Genomic DNA, 23,468 nt, shown 5'->3' with positions numbered 1-23,468 from the left:
ACCATTTTGTGGCTTTTATGAAACGTAGAATTGATCCCAACCCCACGCCAGACAGCTCTGTAAGAGAATTAAAAAAGTATTTACCTAGACAACCTGCTCTGATTTTAGCTAGGGTGGGACAATTGCAAAGGAAGTGCTCAACTGTTTCTTCCTCATCTCTACAACTTCTGCAATATTCATGGGAGAAAGCTCCTAGTCTTGAGAAATGCCTGCCGAATAGCCATAACCGGTTAAACAAGCCACGACCTTCGAGATGTTGTCTCTTGAGAGACTAAGCAATTCCTTTGTCCTTTTCTTGTTTATTTGCAGCCATAGAAGCCTAGCTGTTACACATGTATCTTCATCTTTCCATGACCTATTGGCCTCTTGGATAATGTTGTTTTTTATTATTAGTTTACTTGTGGCCATGGGAACAGCAAGCATAACTTTTATTTATAGTTTTTGAAATATTATTCTGGCAAAAGTGCCAAATATAAAAATACTCACTTTCTGCGTAACTAATACTAAATAAGTTGCACCCTAAACTCTGTTTTTCCTAGTAAAAAAACCATATTAAATCGGCTTCTGTCTAGATGAAAATCGCTTCGTTTTCTGTTTTTATCTCGAATTCTGGTTCCGACCTACATACAAAGCACATTTAATAAAAAAATAAATATTTCTAGGGCAAGTTGGTCAAGGTTGAAAATAATTGCATGCATTTCAGGTTTTATATTATATTTAACTTTTATTTTGTACACATTTTCAGCCAGATTGCCACGCTCATGAAGACCTCTGCAATATAATGAATCATTTTCTTGATTAAAACGTCTTGGAAAAATTGGGTTTCTTCGTTTTTTGTTATTGTTGGCAACTCTCTCGATCATTATTTCTCTTTTTTATAAGTAATCTTTTATTGACCTCGCTCTCTGCCTAATTTATGCTTTTCTATTTAAAAAATCACTTTTTTTACAATTCAATTTCTTCTCCTTCCTCTCGTTCTTGGCTGACTATTATCCGGAACCATCTTTCCATCCTCTACAGGTTTCGTGATTGTATTGTACCATTCGTTTACATGCCGCGTTACTATGTCCACGAAGCTGCTTACTCTCTTTCTCATTGCTTTCAAATATCCATTCGAGTTGTTGTTTTGAGTATCATCGTCTAGTTGCAATCTATTCGAAGTTCGATGCTCAGTATCCACCAACTGTTTCGGTGTTACACTGCTCAAAGGCAGCAAGTCTACATCCTTGGTGATCATATTCGAAGCCCAATCATCTTCTGACAGCTCATATCGCAACGCACGTGGAGAACGTCGTTTACGCAATGAACTCAAATTCCACCAAGGTGTTTCCGTCGTCGTATCAGCAGATCGCTCTAAACTCTTTTGCACGTCCACATCGCCCACCGTGCCGTGTTCACTGAAATAGTTTTCCAAATTTTCTGTCAAGTAATCGATGTATTTGTTACGTAACGATTTAATTTTCTTTAACATTTCGTCATCATTGTCTACGACCGTTTCACTAACTTTTTTTTTGCTAAAATTATTGTCGCTCTCTCTCTCATCTTTCTTTTCGTCATCTTTCTCGTTGTCGCGCAAAAAAGAACGGGCAAGTTCTTCTTGTGCGAGCAGAAAATCCTCCGCCAGCTGGCCAGCGGTCTGAAATTTCGCTGCACCGACGTTTTCAACATCAGGATCTGCATTGTTTGTTATCGAAGTTTCATCGAGTGTATTACTCTTGATTGTTTTTTTGGTGAAGGGTTCAGGAAATAGTAGAGCGTTCCAACTCTTACCCTTCTTGGGCTTCGTTTGGTCTGAAGTTGGTAGTGGCAGTGCTTCGTAGAACTCAGTAGGTAGCAGACGCAAAGGTTTCATTTCGTTTCTAGTTTCTTTTCCATTTGTCCTGTGTATTTTCTTACCTTCCGCTTTTCTCTTACCTCTCTCATCGGAGTTATTTAGATCTTCACCGTCAACATTAGTTATATGCCTCAAATGCACATCACCCTCCGGCACTCGTGCCGATTCGGGTTCACTTTCTGAACCCATTTTCTTAAAAAACTCCTCCTCGTCAAAATGTTCAGGATCGTATGAGGGTTTAGTTGATTTCTTTTCGGGTTTACGTATTTCTATAATTTTTTTAACTACAGGTGCTTTCTTCTTACCACCCTTCGCCCCAAAGATAGCGCCAAAGTAATCATCGGTACTACGAGTATTTCGCTTAAGTGAAAGCAAATCTTCCCGATCCTTCAGAGCTGTGTCGAGTAAATCCTTAATCCACTTGAGTGCAGTTAACCGTCTATACTCTAATACTTCTTCTCGTTTCTTAGGTGTCTTTTCTTCTAAGGAAAGTGGCTCAAAGAGTTTTGTTAGTGTCTGTGTGTGTTCACCTTTGTCTTCGAGCACAATATGCCTAGCCCGATTTGAAAAAGTGGCATAGCGACGCCTACGATGGTCGTGTTTCATTGAAGCACTATGCAGGAGCGCAGTCTCGTGTATTAGCTGCTGCAACAGTTTGTCCGACGAAGAAATGTGCCTCTTCATCATATTCACTTCATCCTCAGTCGACTCCTGCTCCAAATCGTCAACATCGATCTCTGTGAACTGGCAATGCTCCAGCTCAGCATGGGGCAGCACCCAAAAGCCGACAGATTTCGCCGGCGCATTCAACTGCATCGCCTTATTTGGACTCCGCGTCTTCACCTGTGGTTCCAATGTGGAATTTATAGATAACTTTTCACTATTCAAATATGCGTTATTCTTTTTAAATGTTAGGATGTACTGCCAATACTCGTCACCCGTTAGCTTTGTGTTGGACCTTACGGACACTTGTTTAGTATCATCATCAGGATTGACAATCATGAAAGCCACACCTCCCGAAATTGAATTTGCACAATGTGTGTACAGCTTATTGGTACGAAGAAATATGGTGAAGGGACGAGCAGGGAAAACCCGTGAGCCCATCACTTTCTTGAAGAGCATTGTCACAAAGAAACTTGGACTAGAGTATTCCAAATCATCTTGATCTGTGCGCCGGAAGACCGCATCAAAACCTGAGCTGGCCGCTTCTCCCAGCGTCTGTGCCCAACGCAGCGCGTCGGTGATGATCTCCGCATTCGTTTTGCTAATAATGCTGGTGGTGCTACTCCTTTGTTTGGAGTTTTTGGCACGATCCTTAGGTGTGAAGTTCAACCAAACAGGAACCTTTTCAGAGAACATGGCACGTAAAATGCGGTCGTGCTCATAGGCTGAGCCGATCAAAGGGTTTGTCGTTGAGGGATCTGCGGGTCTGTGGGCATCAAATGTGATATACAAACCAGTCAGTGTACACATTTTTTTTATAAAAGATGAAAGATTGTAAAAGTGTTTTTAAAAACTTACTGCAACCAGTTGAAGGCAGCACTAAGATCCTTAGATGACTCAATATAGCGTTTCACCTCATCACTAGTGCTGCCCAACGGAATTTCAGCGCCGGTTACTTCCCAGTCATCGACGTAAGGATTGAATGAATCCACCATCAAGTTTAAAGTATTTAAATCGTTGAGATATTCCGTGACACTTGGACCAAACTCTAGAAATAAAAATGGCTTAGAATTTGTTTTTTTGGTATTTCGGTGCTCAATTTGATCAAAAGTTCAGAAATTCAAAATTTTCAGCTTTGTGCTCACTTCTCACCTGTACCCAACTGCCATATGCAATCGGTAATACCCGTTAAATAAGAACTGTTTAATATCCTTAGGGACTCCATAGGGTCCCATTCGCCGTCATTATATGGCATTGGGATAATCATCGTCCAATTAACAGCACTGCGAAGTAAATCAAGTTTTAAGCTTGTTTTACGTTCATTTCCCCACTCACCTGGTCCAGCGATTGAAACCCTTCCATACAGTTTTTGTTGGATTTCGATATTTCGTTTCAGTATCCGGTATGAAGTTATAATCGCTACCGAATTTTATGTAAGAACTCCCAAGCAGTGTGGCCATATGCGTTAAAGATTTCCTGTGAGGAAAATTCAGGCTTAAATTCATTTCTAAAAATCACTTTTTATTATACTGAAATACCTATTCGGGCCATCAAGCGCCCTATACAAATCCGCCGGCTCCACAGTAAAACTAACAAACTTTTCATTCACATCATTGAGCGGTCTATTCAGATTGACTTGCACAAATACTTCGGCGTATACGGAGGACACAATAATTGTGATTATTAACGATATCACTCCCGATATTGGGGTCTTAGGAAAAGTCATTTTCCTCAGAACTATTAACCGTGCGCTGCGAAGAGTAAATTTTGACTGGTTGTGAAACTTTCTGATAATGTTGCTAAATAAACTATTTTCAGTAAAGAAAACAATTTATTTCGCTTACTTTGAAAACTTGAATTAATTCTTTTAGTTTTTTTACGTTTTATTTTACAAAACAATGGTAGCTCCGGCCAGGTGTTTGCGTTTGTTTAAGTACTTTTGCTGACTCCAAAAATTCTTGAGATTAATGAATTGCTGATTTTGCAGTCGCATTTAGAAGTTCATGGAAATTTTCAAAGAAAGCAACTGTTAAAATAAATTGTAGGTATTTGCGTGTGCTTTTGTGTGTGCATGCAAATATTAATATATGTGTGCGGGTTTTAATACTTCTGAAGATTTACGTAGTACAATAAAGTTTTGGGCCGCCGTATCAAAGTAGGTTTGTGCGTGACCACCACTCAGTTGGGCCTGAGTTGAGACACACTGTGGACATAAAACAACAAATGATAGCAAAAGTTTACTTTTACTAAGGTTGCCCCTCGACAGGCAATTGCAAACATCCAACTGCATCTCTGCCATAGAAAATAGTAAAGCTTGTCATAAAACCCATCTGCCATTTTCACTCAGAATTAAAAAAAAAAAAATTCGGATATGTAGTTTTATAGATCATTAAATTTAAGTATAAAGTATAAAGTGCAAGTGTCAAGTAAATAAAAAATTTAATTCGTGCGCCATTTTTTTATGGAAGAAAACACCAAACACCGTCAGCAGAAAAAATTGTCAAAAATCCAAGCAATTTTTGCACCACTTGAAATTACACTTTAATATACCAAAATTCATTGATCTATAGAACTGCATACCCGACATTTTTCTAAATATTCCGATGAAAATTTCTCACATTTTTACAAATTTTTCACAAAGTTCGAAACTTTGCTTCATATGGTTTTTGCTTTAGTGTGAAATTGCAAAATAAATAAATAAATAGTCTTTTTCTTCTTTATTTGCTTATTCAATTTCGAGTGTTAGTGGTCATACAATAATTATTTGTACATTGAAAATATTTACTATAATACTTACGGTAATTTAATTTAATTTATATTGTTCACAATGTCTCGATAAGCATCACGATTATTAGCCGCATTGCGTAGTATAGTTCCTGACGTTACGCAACCACAAAAGCTGCTTTCTGCCAACACGTCGTTTTCCTCCAATTTCGCCCTGTAGTATTGGGTTAGGTTAGGTAGTGCTGGCTGATCTGTAAAAAGATCTCACTTAGACCTCTAGGGTCCATTGTGTTACTGGTGCTATATGTTTGGAGTCGAATTATTATTTTATGTAATTTGTGATGCACGTTTTCGCGAGTTTTAGCAAGTCGCTCAACTTTTCGTCAGCTTCAAGGGTGAAACATATGCTGATCCTAGTACATCCGTCGAGTCCTAAAAAGAGCAGGCAGCTTAAATTTGCGGAAGGTGGATCTTGCCATTTTTATTTTTGTCCATATTTCAGCTGATGCCTCCTAGTTTTCATTGCTCCAACAACCAACATAACTTGAAATGTTTTCTATCGGTTCGTCCTTTATAGTTAGTGTATCAGGAGTGCTATAGGTTTCCTGCTGACATGCGTAAACTTAGTTTTTTTAATGTTGAGTTTTAGTCCGAATTGCTGACTGCTATTGGTGACTTTGTTCAAAAATGTTTTGCTAAGAGCGTAATCTTATGGTCGTAGGGGTGCGTTCCAAAGAGCTTCTAGGTAAATTTTTTCGGCGTATATATCAAACAGAAGGGGTAACAATACACACCCCTACCTTACGCCTTTAACGATATTTATGTCTTTGGTATTTTCATCGCTTACTCTGACCTATGCCGTTTGGACCCATTAAAGGGTTTTTAAGCAACGTAATCCTTTGTCATCAATTCCAATAGTTTCCAAAATCTGAAAAAATATGTCGTGATGCTCATTGACGAAAGCCTTTTCATAATCCGAGAAAAACTTATCAATAAGTGGTGTACACTTTCTTTTGACGCTCACACTATATTACATAAATATAGCTCAAAAGTCCTCGTTCCTATAGGCAAGAAACTGGAACTGCCGATTTTTCAGGGTGAACCTTGAGGTAAACTTTTCACCAGCAAAATCATTCGCCATAGACAGGAACAGATCAAAATCGCTTGATGCCCAGACCGCATTATAAGTTGGAATTTAAGATTTTTTAAGATATTTAATTTTAATGTATTTCTGTTCAAAAACGTCAAAAGTTTCGAATAAGATTTTCAATAATAACTATGAAGACATCACAAGCAATGTGTTTGTATTTAAATATTTATTAGTTACCAAGACTTTCGGTTTAAAGTTGATATACATTACAATTATGGGCCGAATCGGACCATAAATACGATTTCTATAAATTTCTCGACACCAGCACCACCTAGCGGATTCAAGTAAATGAACGATTTAGGAACCTATAAACTAAAAACAAAAAACTTCTTTTCATTTAAAGGTAATATTTTTTGGTTTTTTCAAGTTATAAGCGATTATGGGTACATAGATTTATCAATATTTGCAGTTCTTCCGTTGCAGTTTTTCAAAAATATTTTATTGGAGATGTTTAATCCTCATCGGTAGCTTCTAAGATGGCCTTAAAGCTGAATGGAAGAAAAGGATGCCCAGTTCCGGCATAGAATTTAGACATGAATTCAACCCTAAAATGTTAATTATCATCAATCAAATTCACATCGGTGTGAAAAATCATTTAAATTACCAATGCAAACGCAGAGTATGCAGAAAAGCAGAGAGACCTTCCATAAATATCATAATGGCTATGGTTAATAAAGCCCAAGCCCAGAAGATGATGTACACACCAATAGCACCAGGATAGCCCTTGAAATGGAGACCTTTCTGCATCACCATAAGCCATAGAACATAAGATAATTCTGAAACAGGTCAAAAGATAGTGGAAACAGGAAGGTAAAAAATAAGTGCTCATGTAGGCAAATTAAAACTCACCCGCATGCGCCAAAGACAGGGCCCACAAACGCAGATACGACGCTGTATGCGAAATGGTACTGAGGATATATTCAATTGTGTGAATGCCCTGATGGATCCAAATTTCACTCATTGGTTCCTCCTCCTCCTCATCTTCGCCCTCGTGATGAGCATGCGGTAGAGGATCAGTGAGAGTTGCTTCAATAACAATGTCGCCTTCTTGAATCTCTATCTTTTCTACATAGGGCTCCTTAGATTTTGACTTTGCCTGTGTAATTGTTATGGTGAAATTTAGTTAAAAATACAATATGTTTTTCCATCATCACCTACCTCAAATAACCGTTCGCATTGAATGTACAGTGGTTTGCCAATCAGCAGCCATGGGATGCAGCACAATGCGACAATCCAGAAAACTCGCTCCACTGTTACCTGGCTATCGAACATATACATGTCACAACCAGATAATTGTGGGGATGCCTTGAACAGAATCATGTTAATAAAGTATATTAGAACCGAAGGAGCGCAACCTGCCGAATCCGGCTCGTAATCGGTGGTCGCAGAATATTGCACCCATTTGTAGAACATCATGAACGACATATATCCGAACAACAGAATTAGAAAGAGGACTTGTGGAATGAACTCCAGCAGGATATAAGCTTTTTTTTTGAAATATACCATATTCTCCACAGACAAACACACTCCGAAAACCATATGCAAAACACCGAAAATTATGGACAGTTTCATTTTGTAGGAGTTATAGAAAATGATTTTGTTTTCCGCCAGCTGCCAAATGGGATCCATACCCCATGGATAGGTGCCAATAGTAGCTACACTGGGATTGAGTGTCAGGTAAGTATTAGCCAGCACAGTAGAAGAATTGTAATGTATACGCCATTTTGAGCCAAATACATTAAACGATTTTGAAAAGGTGTCATTATAGGTGAAGCCGGTGTACATGGAGAAAAGACCGAGGAGCATGATAATATAGCGGCCGCCAAACATGATGCGCCAGATTTCACCACCCTTCTTTCGGAGCAATCGTTGTTCATCCATTACCATCCAGAAGCCAATCAAGAACATAATAAAGCCGTGCCCCAAATCTCCAAACATGACCGCAAAAAGAAAAGGGAAACTTATGCAGGTATAAAGAGCAGGATTGACTTCGCGATAAACGGCCATGCCGTACGCATCAATCAAATTTTGGAAGCCACGGGTGAATTTATTTGTACGATAAAAAGTGGGTGGGGTCTTCTTTGTTTCCAGTACTGTTAAAAATGAGCTCATACTGCTAACGCCAGCCGAACTTTTTGCAAGAGTTTGTTGCACCAATTCCAGATCCAAAGTCGGAACCCAACACTCACCAATCAAACATTTGCCCGTCACATCCATATTAAAATAGTTCAGTGTATGGTAGACGGCCTTCATTTTTGTAATCTCAATAGACCAAATAGGCAGATGCTTGGCTATACCCGCCAATATACAATTACGTTGATCCTCTGTCTGCTTTAGCACCACCTTCAGATCATTCAAACGTGTTTGCACTCCCTTCAGCATGTCCTCGCGTTCCTCATGAATGTTCGGGCAAGGATATAGCGAAGCATGGAAGCCGCTACATACCTTTTTAATACGAGTATTCAGTTGCTCGCCCTGATAGAATACCACAAATGCCGTCTTATAAATCATATTGCCCGTACGCGGGTCCTGCAGTGGCTCTTCGATATCAGCATGTTTCACTAAAATGTTGCCACGAGAAATACGCCACAGCATGCGCTCGAAGGCGTATACACGTTGACGTGGAAGCACACCAGCTACGAAGCCCAAACGACCACGCTGCTCCCCGGTAAAAGTGCCACTGTTCGCGTGTTCTTCCATATTAAGTACTGTTTGTTCGGTGAAAAATATTTGAGTCTTTTTAATCACTTCACAAAGTTCAGTGAGTTCCTGCAAATTGGACTTCAAATTAACGTCATTCTCCGACATCTCACGTATTTCGCATTCGGATTTCTCCAGATGGGCCTCCAACTCGACTACTTCACGCGGATTTGGGGCGCCAGGTATATCGTCATAGATATCTTTCAGTTTAATTCCATCCGCTTCCAGTTCCCTAGTTATAAAACGGATTTGACGTTCCATTTCATCGCAGCGACGCACCTCAGTCACAAATTTACGCTGAAACGCAGTAACGTCCTCATTTAGCTGCAGATACGCAAGAACGCATTGACAATTAAAATAAAGAATAGGTGCAGTTATATACAAATTTAAAAGTACTTTTGCTCAACCTACATCACGAAATTGTACGCAACCGATTTCACCCAAATCAGCCATGTTATTGTAGGCCGTTTCCGGTGCCAGGAAGATTTGACATAAAGTCATCTTTTCGCTGCGAAAGATGCTACCCATGTTTGTAAGATATATCTACCTGGTGGTAAGAAGATTTACTTTTACTTATAATTTTAATTATTTTTTTTTTTAAGTTTTTTATAAAGTATGTTTTTTAGTAGCTTTCAATGTTTTACTCACTGTTGGGCAGCGTCGTGCGAAGTGATGAATTACCAGTAATATCCACCGCAACTGCCAAACTAGAACTGAAATGCCTTGAGTATATTTGGTCTATCGTGAAGTACTGCTTGTGGTCTGTCATATAGTTTTTAGGGTCATTTTAGACAGTATGCCGCTAATCAATCAGTTGGCATTAAATCAAATTCCTTATCGCTGAGATGGAAAACTTTTCACCCTACATAGCGTCCACTGCAAGATCTTTAAATGGGGGTGTAGGTATGTTCATATGTATAAGTATGCACTAATGTATGTTACATATGAACATACGGTCACTAAATAGAGTCACACAGCATAGCATAGCAGAACTGATGAAAAGCAAACAAATTCATTTAGAAGAATTTAGAATTTAGTTGTCAAAAATTGCCGTGAATTGGCCATTTCAAAAGACGATTTGACAGAACTTATTTGCCGAAAAAGGCTTAGATAGATGGTGAATGAAAAAGATCTGGAAAATGGCAACACACCATCCCACAAGGCTATCACCTGAACGAATTTCTTGCCAAGAACTCGAATGAACATCGTCGAGCAAACAAAGTAGCTGACATGAATCCGGTTCTTGGTGCCGGTTTTCAGACGATTAAAGGCATAAAAGAGAATTCGAGCCAGGCCCTGAAGTGGACTTTGTAAAATGCCTTTAAGGGGTTATACGCAGTTATGAAGCAAATAAAAGACGGGTTGTCAAGAATTTATCCTGAAGAAACTTCAGAATATTTTAATTTGAAAATTTTTGGCGGTTATAAAAGCATCCTTCAAGAACGTAACAAATTTTTTTATTTATGAAAATGTTGATTATAGAGCGCGCTGCAGGCGATTTCTGGAACCTCCTTTAAAAAAAGACGATTTACGGTGTACATCGTAACTCAGGATTGGATTATCTGAAATCAAAAAACCAAACAAATTTTGTTAATATATTAGATTATCTAGTAATTAATCGTTCGGCTAATCAAAATAGTGAATTTTCACAAAATGGCAGCTTTTAAAAGAAATGATTTCGATTTTTACGTTAAAATTTGGCCGTAAATTGATTATAAAATGGAAAATAAATATCAGATTTACAAAAGGAACGATTAATTACAAGAAAATGTATCTTTAAAGATTGAGTTAAAACGGTTGACCGATCAAACAAGCCGTTTTCGAGATATCGTGTACACCGACTTGAAAAATGCAGTTTTGAAAAAAACACGTTTAAAGTTTCAATAGCTACCTGAAAACGTGCCGAGGCATCTCTACATATTTAGGTATAACTCCGAAAGTATTGCTTAGATCTACTTCAAATTTCGTGCGTATACTTTTGAATACATGTACATTACAAAAATGCAATAAAAAAATCGATTTTTTTGAAAGTCATAACTGCGTATAACCCCTTAAAACATATTTTGATGATTGAAATATTCATTCGTTGGCATATGTTTATAAATTCCAAAGGAACCTACTTTGAAAGTGATGTACACTTTTATGTTGTCGTCCCCACGGCAGTGGTTCTAAGTTACCGGAACGACCCGAATTTATATCCGGCCAAGGACTATCACTCCCGTATATGTATGAGAAATGTTTATGCTGCTATAAAACTTTTATATTTCTTTTTTGGCAAAATGTGTACCATATGATCCTCTTTAAAGCTCCTTGCGAACTACATAGAAGAGGGAAATTATTAATAATTAAAAATTAGTTTTAGAGTAGAAGAATTTGAGAACAAATTAAATCATTTGAAGGCTTTTAGCTCAAGAGTATTAAGAACAAAATTACTTCATGATTCCGTTAGCTTCTTTGCGGAATACTTAAATCAAAGGAGTGGAACACGAAGGCAGAATCAATTGGTTCCTGACGAATGTAGAATGCCAAATGTGTGAGAAAGGATACTTCTTCTGCTGTGCATCGATTCTAGACATGGTGGAGAGAATACAGAAAGTAGCGACATCCACGAATCGCCATCTCACAGTTAATGAACTTCACAGAATCACTTAACTTACTGACGTAGTTATTGTCCATTTATGTTCACTTTATTGTTGTGTTGCTTTTTTATTGTTATTAACGAGCAAATTTATCGTTTTTCGCCTCCCTTCCATTTAACCGAGAGGAGTAGAGATTAGAGAAAGAGAAAAATGTAGACTAAAGTGTTTGCCTATTGAAGAAAAATGGAAGTTAATAAATATATCGAAAGTGGAAAAAAGAACAAGAAAGTGGCTGAACATTATGGCATCCTAGCAAGCACGGTTTTTTTCAATTTTAAAGAATGAGGAAAGCAACGTTTAAAAGTGTGGATAAAACTGTCCTATAATGATTTACAGCAGCTTCAAATCAAAATATGTCAATATCCGGAGTAATATAATATTATATTAAAGCGCAAAGCAATGGAGCTCGCAAGGCGTGTGGTAAGAGTAATGAAACAGCTTGGCTCTTTAAATGTTTACCAGAGAAAACATTAGCTTTCAAGAATAAAAAAATGTCACAGTGGTAAAAGTAGCAAGGAATTATATTAATGTTGACAGAAGGTGTAGATGGTTCAGAAAAGCTTAAAACTCTTTTGATTGGAAGAGTAACAAACCTCAAATTTCACAGCATGGATGACCGGGCAACTTTTTGAAAAATGGATTTTGAAACTGGATAAGTACTTTCAACACGAAAAGCAAAAAGTGTTAACATTCGTCAATAATTGCCCGGTACACCCTAAATCTGTAGAAAATAAACTGAAATCCATTGAATTGATGTTCTTTCCACCGAATATTACCTCCAAATTTCAAGCACTTGTCGTTCAAAATATGAAGTGTCACTATCGTAACAGGATCGCAAAAGAAGCCCCAAGGCGTATAGAGGAAAACAAAAGTCAGGGTGTTATACTCATTGATTGAATCAATCACATATCAAAAGCTTGGAACATTGGTGTTGGTAGACAAATAATTCTCAACAACTTGAAAAAAAAAAATAGTTTTAGTCAGTGGGACAAAGAGGACAATACACCTTTAATTTTCTTTGATGAGTTTGATGAAGATAAGGAAATGACTACGTAGATTCGCATTCGAACGGCATGGAAAGTGATGACGAGAGTTCAGTGTATGAAATTATTCACCAGTCGTCCAATGACGATGCCAGAGATTGCTTCAGAATTTTGATTTTATATTTGCGAACGAATGAAACTACCACTGATTATCACTTTAAGACTTTAAACAAATTATAATCTCTTCTCCCTGAAAACTCTAAAAGAAAGGAAGGCTTTCAGTCACTAATTTCTGAAAATTTTAATTCATTGTAATCCAAACATGTGAACTTCGAATTAATAAATATGTTTATTGTTTAAGATGAATCTTACATAACTGTACCTTCTTGAAAAAATAAGAATATCTATAACGCGAACTTGTACTCGAGTTATAGAGGTTTGACTGTATGACAAACAACTTGCAACTTAAAATGCTACTCTACAGAACTTTCGAATGCACAATGAAAGAATGGAAGGAAATGTTTTGCCCACTTTGACATTACGATTAAAGCCTTAAATACTATATAAGTATAACATTGGGTCTGTCACAAAATCTACCAGACGGGTGCAAATTTAAAAAAACTTGAAAGGATTTGGTATTCAAAGTAGTGGGAACTATATAAACCACTTTGCACGATCAGGAAGCATTCGCTCCCACGACAGTCGGTTCTGCCTTCCCGTAACGAGGGTGGTTGTCAGCCTTTGAATGCTTTCAATGGCTGCATAACACTTTTATGACAAAATATAATGTTTCAAACCTTAAGAAGTATCTCGGAGCTAAATCAGGCAAATACAGGAATGGTTGATAAACAAAATCCCATTTTTGGTCGAAAAATCCGTTATTAAAGTTCAACAAGTAAAGCCGCTAGAGAACACAGCATTGACCACTTGGGCCATTCTATATAAGCCAATAAAGGTTTCGACACTTTTTTATGAATTTACGAACTACTTCAACTTTTATTCAGTTCACAGCAGATCGAAGATCGTCGTCTCCCATAATTTTCTCACTTTTTTAAATCGTTTAAACCATTCAAAATAAAAGGTGCGAGTTGAACACGTATCAGCTTTTAGAAGTTTTAGGCTTTTTGCATCATTTAATGCGTCTGCCGTTACTGGTTGTTGAGATATGCAGGAAGTCCAGGAACTTTTGCGACTACACAAGGCCGTACAAATATTTCTCACAATACATTTTTAAAAGTAAAGTAGTAAAAAGTAAATAAAATCTAAAAGGCTTTGACGTAGAGTGCCGGCATTGTTTGATTTGTATCTCAGTTAAAATTCCTAGCTAAATTTCGATATAAACTTAATCCAAAACACAGTTTCCTTAATCCTTAACGGACTGATTTTTTCAATAATACCTCATTCATAAAATAATTAAGCCACTTGACACAAAAAAAGAATTATCTTTATACGTTGATTGAAAAACATCGCTAATCCCGCTGATTGATTGACTGCCAAAAGTCATGCAGGCGGCTCATTAGAAAAGTGGACTATGACTGTCAAAATCCTCAGTCTTTACTAGGAGAATATTTTGTTAAGACGTCCGAGAGTAGCTGCTAGTGTTTTGTAAGGTAAGTTTCGAAGAAAAACACTTTTTCAAACAAGTTCCAAAAGTTCATGTAATAAGAAAGTTTTGAAAAAAGTTTGTTGAAAAAAATTGCTACAAACTAACTCGCAATCTTGGTAAGGCATTTGGATTTAGTTATATTGAAAGGTCATATTTATATTATGAATGTTATATTGTTCGTAGAAACAAACGATTTTCTTTCCGGACTTTTCTCTAGAGGGTTACAAAAAAATTTCAGAATTTGAACGTAAAATAGTAGGGTAATTTTGTGGGGCCCTTATGTGATTTCGACCAAGATTAAGTCACAGATTTTTTGCTAGATTTGCATCAGAATACTCCAATGAATTTACATATATAATATAAGCTTAAAGTCTTTCTTAAGAATGGAAAATAAACAACATTTCTCAAATTTAACAGAAAAACGTGTATATAAATGAATTAATATTATATAATCTATAAACGTTAAGCGAAAACACAAGTCAAAAATATATGCAATAATGGGAAATCAAAAAGAAACAAGAACTTCAAATCGTTAGTAATTGTCTAATTTGGATTTAAATTTTACAAACAAAATTGTATTTCCTGGTTATTTTTTTTTTTTTTTTTTTTTATTTTATCTTATACAAGTTACTTGTGAATTTTGGAAATACCTCGGCAAGCCACTTAATTTATTACAAATTGTTCACTTTTATGTGTTAATTTAGGATTATCACAGGTGTCTCATCTCCCCGCGTAGTGTAAAAGCAGTATTAATTTGCTGACTCTTTGGGAATATCTAAAAACAATGTAGTAATAGACAAAGAATGATAGAAAAGAAGAAGTAATAGTATTCATGATTTTATTCCAAGCCAATGTAAGATGACAAATTTATAGCTATCTGCCGCTGACACTTGAGAATATTTAAACAGCTGTAATAGGCCTTAATCGTCCTCATCACTCCGCAATAACAGTTTGAAGCTGAATGGCATAAAGGCATATCCGGCGCCAGAATAGAATTTACTCATAAATTCAACCCTAAAAAGAAACCGTAACTTAAATACATAAATACCTAGAGAATATATTGTAGAATCTTACCAATGTAAGCGCAAAGTGTGCAAAAAGGCCGACAAACCCTCCATCAAAATCATGATGGCGATTGTCAACAAAACCCAGGCACCAAAAATGAAGAACAAAGCGACCGCTGCTCCATAGCCACCGAGTGTAAGGGCCTCCGAAAGCACCATATTCCACAGCACCTCAGAGAGTTCTACAGTACGATTTCAATATGAAATATGATAAACGCGAAATAAGCATTTCGAGCGATTAACCTACCCGCATGCGCCAACGATAGAGCCCACAAACGCAAATAAGAAGCTGTATGCGAAATAGTGCTTAGGATGTACTCAATCATGTGTATAGCTTGGTGTATCCATATTTCACTCATCGGCTCATCGTCTTCTTCATCATGTTCGCCTTCCTCTTGTCCACCAGCTTCAATTTCTCCTTTGCCCAAAGACGAGATACCCGCATGTTGCCGCTTAGCCTTTAAGAATACAATAAAAGTATTCTAAAAGTTCTTTGCAATTCTTTATTTAGTAAACTCACTTTGAGTTTCCGTATAATCATTATATACAATGGCTTGCCCACCAGAATCCATGGAATGCAGATTACTGCCAATACAACAAAAATCCTTTCTAGCTGCGGCTGTGCATCAAACATGTACTCATCGCATCCTTCCAGCTGCGGGGAACTGCTGAACAGCATCATATTAATGAAGTATATTAACACCGATGGTGCGCAGCCAGGTGAATCGGGTAGATAATCAGTTTTTGGCGAATATTTCACCCACTTGTAGAACATCATGAAGCACATGTATCCGAAGAGCAAAATCAAGAAAAGTATTTGTGGTACGAATTCCAAAAATATTAGCGCATACTTCTTGAAGTACATGAAGTTCACCACCGACAAGCAGACGCCAAAAATCATATGGGTCACACCAAGAATAATGGACATTTTCATTTTCAAGGTGTTGAGAAAAATTATTTTATTATCAGCCAATTGCCAAATGGGATCTACACCCAAAGGGTACGTTCCAATAGAGGCCACCGTTGGATCTAACTGTAAAGTGGGATTTTCCAGTACGGTGGTGCTGTTGTAGCGTACCCTCCAAGTAGAACCGAAAACATTGAGGGACTTTGAAAAAATGTCATTATACAGAAAACCTGTGTACATGGAGAAGAGACCCAACAGCAAGATAATATAGCGACCGCCAAAAAATATATTCCAGATTTCACCGCCACGCTTGTGGCTTAAGCGTTTCTCATCCAAAACCATCCAGAGCGCAAATAAGAATATGCAGAAGCCGTGTCCCAAATCTCCAAACATAACCGCAAATAGGAAAGGGAATGTAATGCAACTGTAGAGCGCCGGATTTACTTCACGGTAGTTAGCCATACCATAGGCGTCAATTAGATGCTGAAAGCCGTTCGTGAACTTGTTGACACGATTAAAAGTCGGTGGCGACTTCATCGGTTCTAGTTCATTCATGAAAGCCGGCACTGTACTGCCGACCGAGGCCGAACCATCTGCGAGCGCCTGCATAACTTTTGCCAAGTCTTTCCTCGGCACCCAACCCTCACCTATAAGGCACTTCTTGGTCACGTCCACATTAAACATATTCAGCGTGTGGTATATGGCCTTCATTTTCTTCACCATCATCATCCAACGGGGTAAATTTGTAATAGTGTTCGAGAGCATTAAACGTCTGTGGTCAGCAGTTTGACTTATAACCAGTTTCAAATCTTCCAAGCGTGTCTTCACGCCCCGCAACATTTCTTCGCGTTCGCCATGATCCCCAGGACAGGGGTAAAGTGAAGAACGAAAACCATTGCAAATTTTCTTGATACGAGTATTCAACTGCTCGCCCTGATAGAATACCACAAACACTGTCTTATACACCTCAACACCGCTATGAGGGTCTAAAAGCGGTTCTTCCAAATCAGCGCGCTTCACATAGACATTCCCGCGTGAAATGCGCCACAACATGCGTTCGAAAGCGAACGAACGCTCACGATTTAGTACACCAGCCACAAAACCCAATTGGCCACGTCCCTGTGGATTTGTCTCATCAGCGCCAAAATTCGACGAGGCATCCATGACATCTTGAAAGAAATGTTGTGTCTTTTCCAAAACCATGCGCAACTCGGTCAGTTCAGAGTAGTTCGACTTAAGATTTATGTTATTTTGGGCGAGCTCACGTATTTCGGTCTCCATTCTATCCAAAGTGGCCTCGAGTTCACCAATTTCACGAGGACTCAGTGCACGTGGTAGGTCATCATCTATCAAATCCTTCATAATCACACCATCCAACTTCAGTTCACTTTCAATGTAATTCATCTGTCGCTCGAGCTCATCGCAACGCCGCACATCATTGACGTAACGTCGTTGGAAGGAATTGACAGCGTCATTCAACTGAAAATAGAGTTTTAAATTGGTGTGACATTAAAAAAAATTTAGAATACAATGAAAACTCACATCACGAAATTGTACACAACCGATCTCGCCTAACTCGGAGACGGTGGCATAAGCAGCTTCCGGTTGTATAAATAATTGGCACAGGGCCATCTTTTCACTGCGAAACATATCCCCCATAGTGAAGATCTGCTAAACTTTAGAGAGAAGGGAATTATTTACATGCTTTACTACTTTATTACCTTCTTAACAAAAAATTTCAGTATACATCCGGCGACAAAAAAAAATGTTTACATGGGCTATTCCCAAGAGAATGTGTGTAGTTTTAGAACAGTGCAATGCCTCTCAAATTCTCAAGTGTAATAGCTACTGTTTTTGCGATAATTATTTGGCTGGTTGATAAGTGGTTGGGTGGGTAGAGAGAAATAGAGAAATATATAGAAAAAATATCTGCCGTTCGGAGTCGGCTTAAAACTGTAAGTCCCTCCTTTTTGAGAAACAACAACAAAACGCACACCACAAATAGGAGGAGGAGCCTGGCCAAACACTAAAGGGTGTAAGCGCCAATTTTATATAAATATAATAAAATGACTCAACGAGTCGAGATTAGTCACATTTCTGTGAAAGAAATTATTGCAAGACTCAATCTAGTAATTTCGCCGGCTTCCTTTATGTTGTTGTTATAATTCACACTTTGTTTGTTGTATAGTATATACTCACACTTTTTAAGGATAGATAAATAACTGATGATGAATGATGATTCGTGATTAAACAGAAGAGGCTGACATACTAGAATAACTTAAGATTACTGATTACTAAGCACCATGACTAAAACATAAAGGCAAATAAAGGTACCAAGAACGTCACAAAAAATGTTTTACAAATTATTTTTTCACCATGTTTCCTTACCTAAGTATAAAAAGTTACCGAAATTAGAACATTTCGTGGTTCTAACTGTATTCCCATAACTCAGCAATATCTATAGATTGAAGTAGATACTTTTTTGTTGTCAGATATACTATATGTACGAGGTCGGTTCAAAAAGTATCGCGAATTTTGAAATTTCGCAGGTTACGTATATTCGAACTTCGATGTTTTTGTGGCGATATGTTGGTACTCATGCCTCTCACTCATGCAGACGAGTTCGACCATTTTGAATGTTCAGTTAATTGTTGACAGCTGTTTTGCTTGCAAGTTTTTCGGCTCGTCTTCGATTTTTATCTATTAAAAAGATGGATCAAAGAGCTTGTATCCAATTTTGTGTGAAAAACGAAATTAAGTAAGCGGATACATTCCGAATGTTGGTTGTGTCATACGGAGAAGCTACTTTGGACCAAAGCAACGTTTATCGGTGGTACAAAATGTTCTCAGAAGGCCGAGAACTACTACGAAAAGCGTGCCAGACGCCCGAGCACTTCAACAACAGACGAAAAAATTGATGAAGTGAAGAAAATGGTATTGGTCAATCGTCGAATCACCGTTAGAGAAGTTGCAGAGGACCTAGACATATCGATTGGCTCGTGCCCTTCGAGGTTTTTCAATGATTTGAGCATGAGACGTGTCGCCGCAAAATTCGTACCAAAACTGCTCAATTTCGACCAAAAGCAGCATCGCATGAACATTGCTAATGTGATGTTGGACTCTGGCCGCCACGACCCAAATTTGCCCCACAGGGTCATAACTGGTGACGAATCGTTGGCTTATGGTTATGACATGGAAACCAAAGCTCAATCACCTCAATGGAAGCTGCCGCACGAAAGATCAGTATGGGAAGCATGAGGATGGCCTGACTAAATATATGGTCGTTCAAAGCAAGCCTAGATCTCAGTAGTGAATAACTCTTAGACGGTACCTATTTTATATCATCTCCGGCACTTGTCAAGTAGACAGATGTAGAACTTTGCACGATAGAAAACCGCTTTACAGTTGTTGAGACTTGTTATAAAAAAGGCGATCTTTAAGACCAACATATCCTAAAAATCGATGGCATAAAGAAACTGACAGACCAAAAACTGGACGTTCTATTCAAAATATTGCTGCTGTAGCGCAAAGTGTTGCTGAGCAACCTTTAACATCGATATCTCGACGTGCTGATGGTGAACATTTACATAAATGATGTAATTTTTCGCATTTAATTTTTAAAAACCGCTACTGAAACTTACAATTTATTTAAAGAAGTATCTTCTTAATTGGGCCGATAACCGCTTACGCGATTTTAGCCGAGTTTAACAAAGCGCACCAGTCGTCACGCACCAACCCATTCGGCTACGGCAACCGCTCCAGTTTTACAGGTAGAACAAAAGAGTAACAGACATGGCCGTTTGCGCATAACTACGATTCGATTGAACCGACTAGCAGTTTTGTTGATTAAATAAAGATTCGAAAAATCGATATTTCATTAATGAGAGAACAAATGCTCATATAAAAACTTTCTCACTGCTCATACCGATTTCTTTTGCCTCTATTAGAAATCGGAATCTGAAGATATTCAGCAAGCGTTAAGAGATGATTTTATGAAGGCTGCCTATTTTAATGCATTCCCACCTTTTTTAATCGTCGTACAAAGTTTTTGTTTAACAGTTGTCACTGTTTTTTGGAGAGAACATTATTAGCTCATAACTCCAGAACAATTAAGCCGTTGGCATACAGTTATGTTATTGAAAACACGTAAAAAGAAAAAACGCCACCAATGAATTTTCGATATACTCGTACATGTAACTAATGAATGCTCACAACACTTTTGAAATAAACAATGCATTTTTTCAAAATTACCAAATTCATTCATATGTACCATATGTAAAGGGTGGTTAAGTTTCAAGGGCCGGTGTTTATTTTGAATAAAATACATTTTTTTAGGAAATTATTGTCATTTCTCTTTATTATGATAATATTGGTATGGCTCAATTACGTATAAAACAAAATATCGGCCAAATGGCCGCCGCGGTCTTGGCGGCACACCTCCATCCGATGGTCCAAATTTTCGATGACGCTTAGGCATAATTGAGGTTCTATGCCGTAATGTGCCGAATTATCTCATCCTTTAGCTCTTGAATTGTTGCTAGCTTATTGATATACACCTTTTCTTTCAAATAACCCCAAAGAAAGAAGTCCAACAATGTCGTTGACGTTTAGGTGTGGTTCACATTCAACATCGGCCCTTGAAATTTAACCACCCTTTATATACACCTAACTCTCTTTTTACGCTAATACATTTTTTTTTACCTAATTTTCGTTCTTGCACGAATCTCAAAACAAAAAATGTTTTTCTAAACAAAACATAATCCCCAAAAGAATGCCTTATTAAGTAAAAAATGTTCGTGTAAGATTAAGTAAAGATCCATTCATATATATGCATGATTTTTAATGATGCTTCTCAACGATGCAATAAGTAGGTACATTTTGAAACTAACCAAGTCCGACTGTGTATTAAAATTTCAGCGAAATATTTAGACTGCGTGTGGCTGAACAACAAGTATTTTACAAGGTGACGCAAAAGTAATCATCCAAATTTGTTTTTGAATGATTTTTACTGGATAAAATAAGTAATTTTGAGTGATGAAATCTTTATTTCACCTTTACGCACTCCAATTTACGAACACTTACGGTAGAGTGATTAATTTTGCGGCACCTCGTATAAACAACTCGAGAAAGCAAAAACCAGTCGTTAAAACAGACTTTGTTACAGCGAAAAAAAAACCAACAGAAACCGTTAATAATTTGAATTAAACCTGTTTCATAAATATTTATGTAATATAGCTTTAAAATTACTTCTTTTGCACGGTTTTATGGGAAAATAATAAGTGTTTTTTCAACTCGCTCAATTTTCTAAAGTTGGGGAACATAACTCCAAATTTGCCATATTTCGCATGTTTTTTATGGGATTTTTTTTTTTGCATACTTTTTTAAGGAACGTATCTAGTGGAGAAAAAATCGTTGGACGTAGCAGCATAAATCAAAAAATAAGTTTATCTGTAATATTCCAACCCTGCAAATCACATTTATTTTCTGTTTTTAGTATTCTAACATTTAACAATTCTAACACCAAGTATTCGGACTACTTCTTGAAGCATATACGGGAGGATTTGATTTTTAGCCACAAGATTTTTCCCCAATACGTACATATGTATATACAATACATACGAATACAAGTAACACATACAATATGTACGTATATAAATTAAGTTTTCACGATTGTGAAAATCATTTTCGGAATTTGGCAAACTCACAAATTTAAATTCCTTACTCCCGTCAATAGAAATACCTGATTACCACTATTCAAATAACTCTGTGAATATTGTGCCTTGATTTAATGAATGGTCTTACCTTTCCTTCGAATATTTTAATTGAACTGTTTCATGGGATTTGGAAAAATATATAATTCATCAAAAATTTACTATTCAACTCAATCACTTCACTCTGCGAGGCAATTTTCAAATGGAAACTGTTGCAGCAAACACCTCTTCAGGGCAGCCAATGGACACTGAATTCATTTTCTGGACTTAGCTTCACATCTTAAATTCCAATTAAGGCAGTCACATTTCCGGCGAAATCAATCACGCCAAGAAATATTGGAAATTATCACGCGTTATACATTTTCTCAAAGAAAATACCAAGAAAGTTAAACTTGTGACGGACTGGTATAATTGAGTGCTGTCAAGGCGCCATTGGCCTTAAAATGTAATTATTGGAATATTGTGGAAGTAGATAATGCTCGACGAACGATATTTGACTTAGCGAAGCTTTGCCAAAAGGGGTTTGTTAGAAACACTTTATCATTTATCTTTGTGCCTATCGTATATATATGTATGTATCCTCTGTGGGTACCTCGATTTTATTTAAAATATCGGGTGTTTTTAATGAGCTTGAGAATTTAGAATAGAAAACAGAAATATTGTTGGGATGAATTTTTTTTTATTCGAATTTCGTAGATAGGATACTCGGTCACCCTAAGGTCTATTGTGATACCTGCATTTGATTTCCATCCCCTAACTAAGTTGCTTACACCACTAAGATCTTTTTAAGAAAGTAACTGGTTCCTCCAGTGAGACATTTTGCAAATTTCCCAGGCCTTCAAAGAAATAATCGCCATATTCTTCTTCATCTCCACAACTCCTGCAGAAGTCATTGTGAGGTACTCCCATTCTACTGGCTAAGGTGCCAATAGTGCAGTGACCTGTTGTAACACCTGAGAAAACGCTGGTAGCTGATCTGTTGAATCCATTCAACCATTTTGTCCTTTCAAGATTAAGTTTTGGCCAGAGCGTTTTAGGTACTCTACAGTTAGTAGTCAGAGACCACTTTCTATTGGTTTGGGCGATTACGATCAAGTCAATCGCAGTGTAAAGTTCATTTAGATTTATGCTAATGCCCTCTACCACTCGCTGAACATCAAGCGCAGGGCACACTCAACCGCTCTATCATTCCCCTCCACCCCAAAGTAGCCGGGGCCCAACAAAATGTGGTGTTGTATTGTTAGATAAGTGAGAGCGACCTCTTCACTGTTTTATAAAGGTTTCAAAGGTGCCAATCCACTGATCCGAGGCAAGAGATAAATTTGTCATCGGAACGACGACGCAGTAAATCCATTGTTTCACGGGCTACAAGTAGCGCCGCCTTGTTGCAACCAAATGTTATGGGGATCACGAGCTTCATATTCAGACATCAAAAAGTTGTCCGCCATTAACTGTAAATTAGCGCCAGCCTCGTCTTTGAAAAAATA

General features: G+C 37.6%; 3 protein-coding genes across 6 annotated transcripts; all 3 read right to left on the bottom strand.

Moving 5' to 3' along the window:
* Positions 1 to 697: 697 nt before the first annotated feature.
* Positions 698 to 4,281, bottom strand: LOC129243436 (uncharacterized). The gene is made up of 5 exons (XM_054880471.1): positions 4,036 to 4,281; positions 3,833 to 3,973; positions 3,650 to 3,780; positions 3,356 to 3,545; positions 698 to 3,263 (listed from the first exon to the last, which is right to left on the bottom strand). Exons 1-5 carry the CDS (start codon positions 4,221 to 4,223, stop codon positions 953 to 955), a joined length of 2,961 nt encoding a protein of 986 aa, XP_054736446.1. The 5' UTR covers positions 4,224 to 4,281; the 3' UTR covers positions 698 to 952.
* Positions 4,282 to 6,799: 2,518 nt separating this feature from the next.
* On the bottom strand, positions 6,800 to 9,599 carry LOC129235590 (V-type proton ATPase 116 kDa subunit a 1-like). 2 transcript variants are annotated; one of them, XM_054869505.1, is made up of 5 exons: positions 9,483 to 9,599; positions 7,526 to 9,395; positions 7,221 to 7,397; positions 6,976 to 7,147; positions 6,800 to 6,916 (listed from the first exon to the last, which is right to left on the bottom strand). In XM_054869505.1, the coding sequence occupies exons 1-5, from the start codon at positions 9,597 to 9,599 to the stop codon at positions 6,823 to 6,825; spliced, it is 2,430 nt and encodes an 809-aa protein (XP_054725480.1). In that variant the 3' UTR covers positions 6,800 to 6,822. The 2 variants fall into 2 exon arrangements, with proteins under 2 accessions (XP_054725480.1, XP_054725479.1); XM_054869504.1 differs by having other exon boundaries at positions 7,221 to 7,467; positions 7,530 to 9,395.
* Positions 9,600 to 15,219: 5,620 nt separating this feature from the next.
* Positions 15,220 to 17,929, bottom strand: LOC129235589 (V-type proton ATPase 116 kDa subunit a 1-like). Of its 3 annotated transcripts, none has more exons than XM_054869502.1 (5): positions 17,813 to 17,929; positions 15,880 to 17,749; positions 15,611 to 15,778; positions 15,374 to 15,545; positions 15,220 to 15,313 (listed from the first exon to the last, which is right to left on the bottom strand). In XM_054869502.1, exons 1-5 carry the CDS (start codon positions 17,927 to 17,929, stop codon positions 15,220 to 15,222), a joined length of 2,421 nt encoding a protein of 806 aa, XP_054725477.1. The 3 variants fall into 3 exon arrangements, with proteins under 3 accessions (XP_054725477.1, XP_054725478.1, XP_054725476.1); XM_054869503.1 differs by having other exon boundaries at positions 15,611 to 15,769; XM_054869501.1 differs by having other exon boundaries at positions 15,611 to 15,821; positions 15,884 to 17,749.
* Between the last annotated feature and the right edge of the window lie 5,539 nt (positions 17,930 to 23,468).

Source organism: Anastrepha obliqua, chromosome 1, assembly GCF_027943255.1.
Source record: "Anastrepha obliqua isolate idAnaObli1 chromosome 1, idAnaObli1_1.0, whole genome shotgun sequence".
Classification (NCBI taxonomy): Eukaryota; Metazoa; Arthropoda; class Insecta; order Diptera; family Tephritidae; genus Anastrepha; species Anastrepha obliqua.
The sequence above is the reverse complement of the archived record's forward strand: the minus strand, read 5'-3'. Positions and strand labels throughout refer to the sequence as shown.